This window comes from Desmodus rotundus, chromosome 4 (assembly GCF_022682495.2).
Source record: "Desmodus rotundus isolate HL8 chromosome 4, HLdesRot8A.1, whole genome shotgun sequence".
NCBI classification, from domain to species: Eukaryota; Metazoa; Chordata; class Mammalia; order Chiroptera; family Phyllostomidae; genus Desmodus; species Desmodus rotundus.
In genome coordinates, this window is record NC_071390.1 from 96,328,493 (window position 1) to 96,342,993 (window position 14,501).

At 39.2% G+C, this 14,501-nt stretch overlaps 1 protein-coding gene across 9 annotated transcripts in view; it reads right to left on the reverse strand.

Moving 5' to 3' along the window:
• Positions 1 to 9,107, reverse strand: part of UBE2D3 (ubiquitin conjugating enzyme E2 D3) — a 28,433-nt gene extending 19,326 nt beyond the window's left edge. Inside the window, exons 1-2 of one of the 9 annotated variants that reach the window (XM_024574728.3) lie at positions 8,973 to 9,107; positions 7,523 to 7,677 (exon numbers count right to left, since the gene is read on the reverse strand). In XM_024574728.3, the coding sequence (XP_024430496.2) occupies positions 7,523 to 7,546 (24 nt within the window). In that variant the 5' untranslated portion in view covers positions 7,547 to 7,677; positions 8,973 to 9,107. The other 8 variants (XM_024574731.3, XM_053922513.1, XM_053922512.1 and 5 more) reach the window with 8 other exon arrangements.
• Positions 9,108 to 14,501: the final 5,394 nt, after the last annotated feature.

Genomic DNA, 14,501 nt, shown 5'->3' on the forward strand with positions numbered 1-14,501 from the left:
GATATGGAAAACTGACATTTTCTTAGGATCAGCTTCTCCATAACTATTCAGTTTGGACCTTACCACAACATTCAATGTGAATCTAGTGTTAACTATTTAAGTTACATGGCCTTTAAATGAAAGCCAAATGAGAAAAATATCCATTCCACTGCCAAGACGAGATCAATTTCCAGTGAAGCTACTCAAAGAATTTTCACAAGTAATCGTCTTTGGTTTTTACCTTATGAAATGACTTTAAAGCCTAAGTTTCATGTGCTTTAGGAACAAAAAACAATTTATAAAGTTAACTCTTTGCTTCCTAGTAGAGAACAGTGGCAAAGACCTGAAAGAACAGCACACACATAATAAGACATGTAAAATCGTCATACTCTGTTGGCTTCTCCTCCAGGGAGGATGGCATTACCCAGGTGGGCTCCTAGCCAACTATTAAGACCAAAGAAATATGAAAATAATGGCAGGGAAGACTGGCACACACTAGTAATTGGTATAGGTCCCCCTCACCTTGAAGAGACACTAAGATGGATCAAGGGCATACAATGAGGATACAATGCCAAGAAACTGTACTATCATAAAAAAATCCAAAGTTAGACATCTCTATGCCATGGTGTGCTCTCTGGGAAATCTTTTGGGATCTTCCCCTGAATTGCCTCTCCTGAACACTGTAGTGCACACCTGGCTAGCGTGAGAATTCAGGCCTTCCCCCACTGGGAAATACTCCTTCTCCCTTTAAAAGCCTAAACAGACACAAAGGAAAAGGAGTCAAGCAAATCTCTCTAAAAGGCAACCAACAGACAGAACTTTAAGCCAGTGTGTGTTCTCTCATTGGGAGGCACGTGACTAAACAGTAATGAGGAGCCTGACTGTTCTTTCAGGAATGGGGACTCATGAGAGAGAACCTATTTGAGGAAGACACTTGGCTTTGACCATTACAGGACATAGGGTCTCTATGAGAGTTGATTGCTGGAGATGTAACATGAAGACTGTGACACTGACCTAGAAGTCTAAACACACTGCTAAATACTTAATTTTTTTCTTGTCTGCTCTCATTAAAGGCCTGAAGGGATAGGGAAGGAAATAGGGAAATTTCTAATTTATACCTTTTTGGCTGTCCCCAAAAAGACAGAAATAACAAGATTTGTGAATAATAAAGCTATTGAGTAGCCAAGCTTTACATCAGCCTCTAGTGAGATTTAATGCCTCTAGTAACATTTAAACATCCCACTAAACTTTCAATGACAGCCATCAACATAACCAAATCACTCTTCTAGCATCACTCTTGCTAATAAGCTATAACTCTCAAAATAACATATTCCAGTTTGTCCAAGTTCTATCGTTCTTCCAAAAACTCAGATGATTACTGTGGTAAGGCTACGTTTGTGTGCCATAATTATCACCATCATGTTTCACAATCATCTGTTATCCCAATGGGTCATCCATCTTGTACTTCATCACGCAAAGGTCGTAACAACAGCAGTAGTACGGATCATTTCCTAGCACTGCTTCTGGGAAAATTTAAAGCTCATGACCTCACTGAAAGGTAATTTCTTGAGTTTTTTCAGAAGTTAATTTCTATCAAAACTTCCATTTGACTTAAAAGAACCACATCATATGACCATGCAAACCAGCACGGTAAAGACAGCCCTTGCCTGTAACTTAAATCTGTTTTTGAGCAACATAAAATACTACCTTGAGGACTGGGAGATATGAAAGCATGAGGTGGGAACAAAAACAATAATGCATTTATAAGAACTTTTGAGGTAAGAATCACCCTCAAGGACCATTACAACCTAGCAACATGAGGATATATATTTAGAACAATGAAAGGCTAAAATTCAGTACAATTGTCCAATCAGGCAGATAATAACTGCTCTAATTGTTCTTATAAACATCAGGTTTACTATGTAGTAAACAAAAATTTTAAACTAATGTTGTGGAATTTCTACATACCACATGCACATACAAACAACAAGGAAGGAAAACAACAAACATCTCAGAAACGTATGGTTACCAAATGTTACTTCAGAAGAATAAAACTTGGCAAGATTTTGGGATCCAAACAATTTCTTAAAAGTGTAGACTTAAGAATGGGAAAAAATAGCTCCTTTAAAATCTTTTTAGTTTGGAATGTAACATCTTGTGAGAAATCCTGAAAAGTTTATCTTGAAGATTAAGGGGGAGGTGCTGCGTACCATGTGTCATTACATCACTGACAAGATATTAACTTCCTGTTTAGTAGTAATTATAGGTGAGACAAGCATGCTTCTTCATTAGACAAGCTACAAAGAATGGCTTAAATGAGTAACACCAACATTTTCTTTCTTTAGATCAGCATTAAAGAGTAAGTTATTTAAGATTATTCAAATCTCTTCTTTTGTAGCATTATCTAAGTGGGCAAAGACATAAGTGATATTTAGGTTCTAAACTTTTTGATCCATGACAACAAATAAGGCATTTTATAGATATGAAAAAAAGAACAGTGGTGAAGTGATCGAAAATATTCAATTATATATTAGCCATGAAATTTTAACAAGGTTGGGATTAACAAGAACAAGTATTCCATCCTGCAAATGAAAAAGTACCCAAGCAGAACTGAGGCCTAAAAGGTTAAACACGACAAATTCAACTATGAAAAGTCGGTTAGAGGTCTCTGAATAATATGATTATGTTTAAAGTATAGAGATAAAAATCAGATGTCTCGGCAAAGTATAAAATATTTTGAGAATAAATCTTATCTAACAGGGTAAATCGGCTAATAAAATACTCACTAAATGCATCCAAATGAGATCTTTGCTCTAGTAGCAAAACCAAATCAAGAACACAAAATTCCCAGTTTAAAAATGAAAATTAATTTTGCTAATTTCAAAACACTGGTTTCTTTTGGCAAAGGGAAGTATAATCAGCAGAGAGAAACCTCACTGTAACAATGACAAAATGTAGTCCAATAAAGATATTTAGAACTCATCTTTATGGGCAAATCTGATATGTGAATGAAGACACCTCTTGTAATTTCTTTTAAATAAATGTTTCCCCTAGTTGGTATATAATACTATCAAAGGTAAGCTGTATTAGGTGTAAACACCCAATTCATGTATTTATATGCTACTTCTGCCACTCAAAGCAAAGATTCTCACCGGTAATGACAGGCTTTCTTATTTTTTATCCCCTGGGACTAGACTCTGTGCCAGAGGGAAGCTCCAGAAATGTCCTTAGGGAGCACTTCAAAATTATGCCTTGTTTCCAGAAAACTCAGTAAGTCTAAGAAGACCTCATCTGTGTACCTACATTTTTCAAAAACTCTGCTAAACATTGTGACGTATAAATGTAATACACAATAACATATGATAGAATGCAAAAGCCAGTCTAGGATGTGAGAATTTAATCTGAGAACATTTTAATCTCAATACTAGGTACCTACTCTCTTCTGTAAGTGAAATGCTTTGGGAAATTCTCAAGAATTAACTATCTTAGATATAACCAGTGACAACCTAAACCCATGAATTAACACACAAAATAGCAATAGGTAAACCTAGTAAGTTTTTCTCCTAGTGCTAGCAAGTGTTTTCAACTGTGTCTTTATACAAATAACAAAACTAGAATTAACACTGCAAGTGAGCATGACAAAACCAAAGCACACAGTACTGAAGTCAGTCTTCATTATTCAAATGAAATAAATTTTGAGGTCATTATATGATCAACACCCCTCAGTCACACGACTGTCCTACAAATTAAATTAGCTGGCAATAAACAAGTCTCGAGGATCTTCTAAGAAACACATGTAAGATATAGTGTTTCTAATCTACAGGCTCATTGGGGTCAAGTTTAAGATAACTCTTAAGTGATCAGCTGGTACATATGATAGTTCTCAGTTCTTGAAGAGACAAGACATAAAGAAATGCACTCATACTTTCAAAACTCATGTTAGCTAAAAACTTAATTCACAAAATAGTTATAAACTAACAGCAAAGTTAAATCCCATTTGAATGCTAAGTAGGAGAAGAGACAGCTTATTTCAGGTATCAAGACTAATGATTCACTCACCTAACTATAAAACAGGAAATGAAATGGTTCAACATAGCACTGCAGCATGGAGTTTAAGAGCTTGATTTGAGAAAGACTGATTTGAATCTGTTACTAGCTGGGTAACTATAGCCAAGTAACTTAACCTCTCTGTGCATGCTTCCTCATGTATGAAATGGAGTAACAGCATCTATCTCACAGGTTGTAAAGATTAAATGATACTCATAAAAGATTTAGAAACAGTATTTAGTATGTAGTAGATGCTAAGACCAAGTTATCATTGGAATGACACATACAAAAGAAAACCTTTTTGAATACCAAACACTTAAAGGATGACATGATGATGCAGTGACCCTGTGGAGCCAGACTGCCTAGGTGTGGTCTCAACCCCAACTCTGATATGACCCTGTTTTTGTTTGTTTTTTTTTAAACCTCTGTGTCTCAAGATTTCTAATCTCAAAATGGGAATAACAGTACCTGATTCCTTGGGTTGTTATAAAATTAAATGAGTTAACACAAGTGTTTCAAACAGTTTTGACACACTGTGAACACTCAAAGCATGAGCTATGCTTTTAGGCTTGGTTCACATTTTATTTTATATAATGTGAAGTTTCTCTAAACTTCCCCAAAACACATGCACTATAGTTATTTTGTTTAATGGGAGTAGTAAAATTGCTATGGCTCCCAAATACCCCCACCAACTTGGAGTTCCCAGTCTTCATTATGTGATTTAATAAATTGCCTCATTAGACTATACTATAGCTGGTCTAAATAAATATAGAAAAAACCCAAAAAGAGTAAATTGTCTGATAAGGCTGCTTGGTCTAAGAAATATTCCAACAAAAAATTGCAAGAACATAAGCTTTAGAACAAAAAAATTTTAAAAGCTTGATCAAACGAACTACCAATGGGTAGATAGTGTGACAATGAACACTTCATTAAAAATAACTACATCTTAGTATTTGGAATTGGAGGGTTTCGGAAAGAATTCAAAATAAACAAGCACATGACACAAGAAGTACCACAATTACATCCATGCCTACTTGACCTCATATTCGTAGAAGAGGTGCCCTCTCCCAACAGTTGTCTACTTGCTAAAGTTCTCTTTTTGGATCTGGGATTTTAAAGTTTCACTGTGTGCTTGATTCTGATGGCAACTTCTGAAGATGAAACTACATACAAATCAAAACTTTTCTATAGGTTAAATTTAAAAACAAAACAAAAAAAATCACAAAAATACCACTGATTTTTCCAATGTATAAAATACCATGTCAAGTTCCTGTATTATATAAATCTTCAAAATACAAGACAATCAAGTATTAACAAAGAATGCTAGACTAGACAAAGTTCTTTAATAAAACTTTTAAAGATTAAAGTGATATTAAAATAGTAATAATCATCTGAGTGTCATGTGCCAGGTGCCTGGTTCAAAAGCCACACGTTAATCTTAAAAAACTAGAATTCTAAAATTTATTTTGCTCACTATTGCATCCCCAGTGCCTGCTACATACCAGGCAATCAACTATCTATTGTTCACATAAAACAAATATTCACTTTATAGAAGTGCACAGATAATTTACCCAGTCCTAGAATTCTAACTGGAGCATTTCTGCTCCAAAGTTCACACTCTTAACCATTATATTGCCTTTCTAGAGCTTTTAAATCATTACAAGTGGTGGCTCAGCAGCTGGTTATCACCTGCAAAAGAAAAAAAATCGATGAGACCTTCCTTTAAAGTGTACTGTTCCACATGTATAAAAAGCTACGGATTTGAAGTTATTCCATATTTCAGTGGCCTGAATTCCCAGATTAAAGTGGTTTTGATTTGGACTAAAGTTGATGTTCTTTCTATCAACTATGCTGTAAAATATGTAACTATGCTTTTCCAATGTGTTGCTGGCCTTCAAAGGGGTCAGAGAAAAGAGTGTTTAAGTAATCTTTTTTAAGTCTTAATTCCTAATTTTTCTTCTTCTACTTTTCCATTTTCTCAAATATACGAAGACAAGTTTATGTTTACATAAACCCACAATGACAATGCAAAGATGGCCCAAAACAAAAATCAACGACTTCAGCATCAATAGAGTATCTCAAAGATAAGATGGTAAACCACCATCTTCAACTAGACCAGTTTTGCCAATTAAACACCAAAGTCACTCATAAAGTTAAGCAGTATCAATCAGGTCTATCTTCATAAAGCCAAGACCTCGCATTTCCTTCCACGCAGAATTCTTTTTTTAAAAGTAACCCATCAAACCAAAGATTCTAACCTACAACCTTCCCTGTCTCCTAGTTTTAGTAAGGCTGAATTTATTCCATTACATTTTTTTCAAGTTAGCTGTAAATACTCCACCCTCTTCGATTGTGCAAGAACCAACACACTACACATACGCAAGTTACAAAAAAGGGAAATACAGTCTGAGTTTGAATATAGCTAAGCATTGAGGAGAAGGTCTTAGGGCAGTGTACAACCTAATGTAAAAGTTAACATTTAACAAAGAATATTATTTCATATTATTACAACAAGAGATGCCGGAAAGAGCCTGAACCAGTAAAAGCAGCCGCCATCTTAAAATGCGGGACAGAAGTTAGAGCAAGAAAATGAGACTAAACCACCGGAGGTGGAGGTTCCGCTCACCCTGAGCCCTGAAATACCCTATTTGTTTTTTCAACTAAGATCGACAGGTTAGTATCAAACCACGTTTTATGTAGCAAAACAATCTTCCCAGAGGGTGCTATTAAATGGGCTGAGGCAAAAACAGGCACACCTAACCTTAGCTTATTGCCTTCACACCCCGTCTCCCCCCGCTCCAACCCCCAGCCAAAACAGAAGGGAGCTTCCAGAAGGCTTTTACATCAGTTCCCGGTGTGCTTCTGATCAACAGCTTTGCGTGAAAAGCCTGAACCATAGGAAGTGGCAACACTGTGTCAGCCCATCTCCTCCCAACCCCACTAATTCTTGTGTAACTTGCCCGAGTGATTAAGAGTTTTTGGCTAGACTCATTCACTACTCTCGGGTGGCAACACACTTCTCCCCAACCCCTAGTGAAATTCGGGAACCCGCTGGATTTCTGTGATCTCTTCCCCGCTGAAATTCCCACCTTTCTTCACCCTAGAAAGCCTAGGACTTTGATCTTACAGCTGAAAGAAGTTTTCAAACACCGAGAATAGGGCGCACCATGACATCCGCGTCTCCCCGCAATTCTGACCCTCAAACAGGACTGTTCCCTCATAAGCACAACCGAGGAGCTTGAAACCACTCCTCTCAACCGCGAATTTGCACCGATTTCACTGAAACATACTCAAGATACCCCACTCGCTTCACAAGTCTTGTTCACTACCTTTGAACCCCCTTTCTTCAAGTATATACGCGTTCCCCATCCCTCAATGGAAGAATGACCCAAGCAAGGATATTTTCACAATCATACTTCCCCCACCCCCACGCTTCCTCCGGGCCTGAGCCTTCCTTTCCTCCCACGACCCCATCCCCTAGGGCTCCATGGGTTACCTTATTAATCCGTTTCAGCGCCATAGTCTGTGCTTTGCGTCTGGCTCCTCACTATCTCGGTCTGTGCTCAAAGGTCCGGACAAAACTCTTGATTATCCCGGCGGCAGGGAAGGATTGTCTCTTCGTCTCACACCGGCTCTGCCAGACACAGGCGCCTTTTGCAAAAACGGAGCAGATCAGCACTCGCACAGGCCCCGGAGAGACCCCGATGAATCCAGGTCCCTCAAAACGGCAGGGATCCGGGGTGGGTGGGGTGGCGTGGCAAGGCCACCAACAGCCTCTATGCCGTGCTTCGGCCCGAAGAGGGGGCGAATGACGGGAAGAGCGGAGGGGTGGCTACAAGTCGACTTCCCGGCCTCTCAAAAGGAAGAGACCCGGGTGGGAGAGGAAGAGGCGTAGGAGAAAAGGGTGGGTGCGGGGCACGGTCCAGAGCCCAGCAGAGGAGGAGCCCGGGCCTAGTCGGCGCTATGCCGGCGTCACTAAGGCAAAGAAAGGCTGGGGGGAGGGGGAACAGGAGGCTCCGGACGCCGGGCTTCTTTCGGTTTCTATTCAAAGGTGCGGCCGGGGAGGGAAAGGAAATAAAGAAGAGAGATTTGATGTGTGCTGCTGCCCCTGCAGCTAAAGATATTCTATGTCGCCCCTGACGCCACTATACACTCCGCCTTCTAGCGCGCCCCCGCGCGCGCGCGCCGGCCTAGCTACCGCCACCACGCGCCCGTGCGGCCCTAGAGGCTCCGGCTTAGGCGCGAGGACGCGCCCATACCCCCTCCCCCTTAAACTGGAGAGGCCCCGGCTTCTCGAGCGTTCCCACCCTACTCCACCCAACAGGCTGGTTACTCAGGCCACCCAAGGCCTGTTTCCCCTCTTACCAGGCCGGCCAGTGGGCCAACCTCCCTTCCCTTCCCCTAGCCGTCCACACCCACGCGTACTGAGGGGCCGGGGCCTCCCTCAAGCTGCGGCCTCGGCCTCCTCCCCGCGCAGCAGCTGATGCCTCCCCGGCCCTACGGGGCTCACGCGCACGACACAGCCACAAGATGTCCGCTCTGACGGAACTACTGCCAGCTGCCACGCTCCGCCCCTCCCCCCTCCTCCTGCCTCTTCACCGCCGCGTATCAGTCCGCCAACGCCGCCGTCGCGAGCGCAGAACGAATGTAAGGGAGCAGGGAGACGGTGTACTTCCCACGTCCGGGACCAAGTGTCTATGCTACCCACGTTTCCTTCTTTTCAGAACAGCACCTTCTTATTAAACAGATCGGAGGTTGGACTGGGACGGCGGGGGCCGGAGGCGGGTCATGGGTTGGGGGGGGAAGGGTAGACGGACAGCGGAAATCCTTAGACTCAGAGAAGCATCGAGAACCGGAAGGAAACCACGGGAGGAAGGTAATGGAAACGGCAGCTGCGCCGTACAGCCCCACGCCCCTCCCAGCAGCGTCTCCCCCAATTTCCTCACTTGGTATTGAGGCGGTCTCGCGATAACCTCGTGGCTGGCTTACAGGAGCAGTAGATCTGCAATGACTTAAGAGCAGTTTTGTGCGCTCTTTCCTTTGGGGGCCCGCCCACAAACCCACAAAATCTCGCGAGATGCAACGAGGTGCCGGCTGGAGCAGGGGCGGGCCGTCTCAAGGCCCCGCCCCTAAATGTTTATTCGGGTTGGGAGGGAGAGGAAATGGAATTCCCCGGCTTGGTAAGAGCGCGCGCCGGCTCATCCCTCTCACGCGCCCAATCAGGAATGTGCGGTGGGAGGTTCCTTGCACTAATTACTAGATACTTAGGCCAGGTTGACCCGGGCTTTTGAAGTTTCCGGTGGAGCAGGTGAGAGATATTTAGTCTCCTGCTGGTTTTAATCGATTAACCACCGGGCGGAGGTGTCCCTCAAAATGGGAATCGGCCTTCAAAGTAGAACCTAGCGGGGCTGGTGATCGGCGCCACCCCCCTCCCCCAACCCCAGCCCGCCGAAATCTAGTGTATTTCTGATCCTGGAGGATCAATACTGACGTCAGCGGGCCCATAGCATAGACCTCTTCCCAGTATTAGAGCAGCATAGAAATAACGCTCACCTGCGAATTGATTAGCATGGGGGATAGGGAGATAAAGACAGGCTGTTTACTGGTATCTAATCAATTGGCACCATCTGCCAAGGTTTAGGTCTGGGAATAGGTTTACTAGCTTTTCCTACTGTTTCGTTCCCATTCCTAAAGCCACTGCCTCGCCAAACTCAAGAAGTCGGAGTTTTGGGTCAGAAAACAATACTTAGTGAAACATCCAGGGGAAGAAACGTTAGGATAGGATTGGCCTGTTTTAATTTGCTAGGTGTGAAGTGTAGAGAGGGAGATTTTGCTCTCTAGTGTTTCCTTCAGCCAAAGGTTAGTAAAACATTACTTTTTAAAAGGAATTTAAAGGTAAGTACTGATTTGTTTAAAGTTTTCTGACATTTTTTAACGATCCCACTTAACGAAGTGAAAATCTTTAAGAATGAGTTGGAAATATAAACTTGTTTTTAAAACACTTTAAAAAAGGGAAGCAGCAAGTTATTTCCTGTTAAAGAAACTATTACCTAATAAAAACTTCATAGGCCTGTGATAAATGAGCTAACTCATACTGTTCAGGAGACCATAACATAATGTCACTGGAGCAAGTCGTGAAACTGCTTCTCAAGCTACCGTATTTTGCGGTGTATAAAGCCCGCCCACGTTTTTGGCCCAAACTTTCAGGACAAAAATCTTTAGTTTAATTTTTTAATTCAATTATTTATTTATATTTAGATACTTGTTTTATGTATTATAAAGGAGTTTTAGCATTTATTTTTGAACATATGTTACAAGAAATTTTATGTAACAAATAATTACAAAATGCAAGAACAGATACAAGATATTTCAGGTACTACCCATGTATAATGCTCATCCGTATTTTTCCGTCAAAAACTTGGGCAGAACAGTGCACATTATACACGGCAGAATACATCTCTGCAAATCACCTAGGGATTTTGTTGAAAATGTAAGTTTTGACTTTAAGGCTGGGATGAAGCCTGAGATTATACAGTTCTAATAAACTCCCAGGTGATACAGATTATTGTGGTCAGAGTAACTCACTGTGAGTAGCAAAGCACTAAAGTGCTCACTTCATGGCGTACTGGACACCTGTCCCTTCCCTTTCCTCCTGGCAATCTTTTCTATGTTCTTTTAACCATTATAACAAAGTAGACACAGGTTTAGGCCATTGCAGTGGAGGGGGAAATCCAGGTTTGATTTCTGGCTCTATTTGATATTGTGTGGTTCCTTAACTTAGTTTTTTGTACTCTGAGCTGGGCACAATAATAGCTGTCCTTTCTCACAGGATTATTGTGTCGTTCAGATGTCATAATGTACGTGAAAGGACACTGGATTGTAGTGCTTTATAAATGTAAATTACTAACTAGTGAGACATTAACTGGCTTTAGTGTGAAACAATTCTGTAAGAATATAATATAGGTAATATTTATGGAACACATCATATACCAGATATTGTGCTTGTTAATCCCCTATACAAATAAACTGATGCACATACAGAGTAGTTACCATTCCAAGGTCACACAGCTAATAGATGGCACTAGTAGAATTTGAACCCATGCAGGCGACTTCAGAGTATTTATTGAATGGAGTGTCATATCGTCTCTTAATTTAGAAAGTAGGAGAGTAGGATATGTTATGTTTATACTTTCAATGCGATCTGCATCTAATTTTAATCATTTCTCCCTCTGTTTTGTTCTTTCAGAAACCAGGGTTCAAGGTTGGTAGGAAACATTCCTACCTTGAAGAAGCCAATTTGTGTTACTCCAATTTAAACAATCTCCAGTATGAAAGTACAATGAAACATGTTAAAGCTCTGAATTAACAAAGCGCAGTGGACTGAGACTCATTTGAGGTCAGAGTTTTTAAAAAATTTTTTTGGTGCCGCAAACCACTTTGGTAGTCTGGTAAAGCCATGGACTCTCCTCAAAATATTATTTTTAAATATATAAAATAAAATTCATAGCATTATAAAAGAAAACATTTTGAAGTAGTCTCAAAATATTAGAAAAACAAATTTTAGATATAGGAATATTTCTGCTTTATTAACTCAGTAAGATCAAGTGATGAGTCTAGAAAGACCAAATTTTTGAAATGATGAACATAAATATTTCCAGAGCTTGCAACAGCTGTGATATAAAGTATCTGTGATTCCTATTGGTGACACAGACAGTTACAGCTGTTTGCTGCTTACATTCGAAATTGAAGGAAATGCTAATTTTCAGTTAGACATTAGTAAAAATAAAGATGTAATTTTTTTTCGCATCCAGGTTCACACATACCTTGATTTCTAACTACATGTTACAAAAATCATAGGCAGAGTCAAGTAGGCTTATTCTTGTTACTCATCAAGAAAAAAGTTTAATTATCACCAGTATGCTCTCCCTAAGAAGTCATGGAAGTGTGCAATAGGATTAGGAAATAGTTTTATCCCATTTGTTGATTTTTTTTATATCTAATAAAGTTACCGTATGGAAAATTTAACCTATCCAGAAGGATTCATTTCCTAAGCATTCTGGATAACTTAGGTTTTACTATATCATTCTTATTTATTCACCTTTGCAAATAAGATGTGGTGGAAGAATTCATAATGAAAAAATCAAGGATTAAAGAAATTGAAATACTATATATTTAAAATTCTTAAAAGTAAGTGTCAATATGCTGGGTCCTTTAATTCTTTATCTCACCAAATCCCCATTATACAGATGAAACACTCAAGTTCATATAACTATTAGGTAGTAGAGCCAGGATTAAACCTTGGCAGCTTCACCACAAAGCTCACATTCTTAACTACTAAGCTGTTTGATTACTTTTTAACACTTTGACTATTAGCCAACATTAATTTGCCTATTAGTATAAAAAGTACACATTTGGTCAATGTTTGCATTCCTTAGTATTCCAAGTATAATTTTATCCAGTGACTAAAAGGAATTTTCTAACTCTCCCTATCCAGTGCTATTGCTTAAATCCTGCACCACCCATAAGTGTGTTACCATTGGGGCTGGAAGATTGTTTGTTTTACAGAAATTTTTGTTGTAATGGAATTTTACTTAGTGGATAAAGAAATCTACTAATGCCTTTCCCTGCCTTACAAACATGCTTCTGAAATTAAACCCTTGTTTTTTATATTGACCACTATCAAGATTGTATATAAGAAATTACGACATAAATAAATCCTAATGTATGCAGTTCTATATTATCCATGCTTAATGGAGACAGGTGATTGTCTAATCCCAAATTCATTTTTTTGGCACGGAAGTGAATTTATTGGTTGATTAGGTTTTGTGTTTATTTGTATTTACACTAGCAAACTTTAACAATTTTAAGTTTTGCTAAGTTTAAAATTCAAAAGAAACTCGACCTGGAAGCATTTTGATGCTTAAGGAGGTAGCCTAGGATTAGCTCAACTTTAAAATACTATTCACATGTAGTGTTATAGAGAGCCCACTTTATAATTTCAAATAAAATAAAGCTGACATTATTCACTTGACCTATTTGATTTACAATGGTAGAAATGTCTCCATATGAAATAAAGAAAAGAAAATAACTTTTTTTATATTGCAGTTTGCAGTGTGCTAAAAAGATGGTTTTATATATTGAAAGAAATATTTACATTCAGAAATTAATTCAAGTACAAAAAGTAGAAAAGATGAGCTAAAAATGATCCCATCCTTTTTAATGAATATTATATTGAATTCTCAAAAACAAATTATCAGAGATCAGATGTTCCTGCATGAATTGGCATAAAACATGAGAAAACTAAAAGGTCAACAAAAGTATTGTTAAAGTGGAAATGAAATAACTAATCCAACTAATGAAGGTGTGCCAAAGTCTTAATATTAAGTGAATAAGTTAATGAAACCATAGTTAGAGTACAGGGGTTAATTAAAATGTGTATAAATGTAGTTACATATATTAGAAAATATACTTTTCTTTATATTCTATTGATTATGCTTTTACAGTTGTTCTGAGTTTTCACCCTTTGTCCCCCCTTCTACCCCGCAGATCCCACTCCCTCAGACAATCCCACCACCATTGTTCATATCCACGGGTTATGCATATAAGTTCTTTGGCTTCTTCATTTCTTATACTGTACTTTACATCCCCATTGCTATTCTGTAACTACCTATTTGTATTTCTTATTTCCTTCACCTCTTCACCCATTCCCCAACACCACCCTCTCATCTGGCAACCATGAAGACACTGTCCATATCCATGATTCTGTGTCTGTTCTTGTTTGCTTAGTTTGTTTTTTTAGAGGCAATTGTTGATAGAGTTACAGTTTTTGCCATTGTATTGTTCATAGTTTTGATCTTCTTTTTCTTAAATAAGTCCCTTTAACATTTCATATAATAATGGTTTGGTGATGATGACCACCTTTAGTTTTCTCTTGTCTGGGAAGATCTTTATCTGCCCTTTAATTCTAAATGATAGCTTTGATAGGTAGAGCAATCTTGGCTATAGGTCCCTGCTTTTCATGACTTTGAATATTTCTTGCCAATCCCTTGGAGCCTGCAAAGTTTCTTTTAAGGAATCAGCTAACAGTCTTATGGGAATTCCCTTGTAGGTAACTTCTTTTCTCTTGCTGCTTTTAAGATTTTCTCTTTATCTTTAACCTTTGGCATTTTAATTACGATGTATCTTGGAGTGGGCCTCTTTGCATCCATCTTATTTGGGACTCTCTGTGCGTCCTGGACTTGCATGTCTATTGCCTTCACCAAATTAGGGAAGTTTTCCTTCACTAGTTTTTAAAATAGATTTCCAATTTCTTGCTCTTTCTCTTCTCCTTCTGGCATCCCTGTGGTGCTAGTGTTGGACTTCTTGAGTTGTCCCAGAGGCTGCTTATACTATCCTCATTTTTTTTTTATTCTTTTTTCTTCTTATTTTCATTGGTTGTTTTTTGCTTCCTTACATTCCAAATCATTGATTTGTTT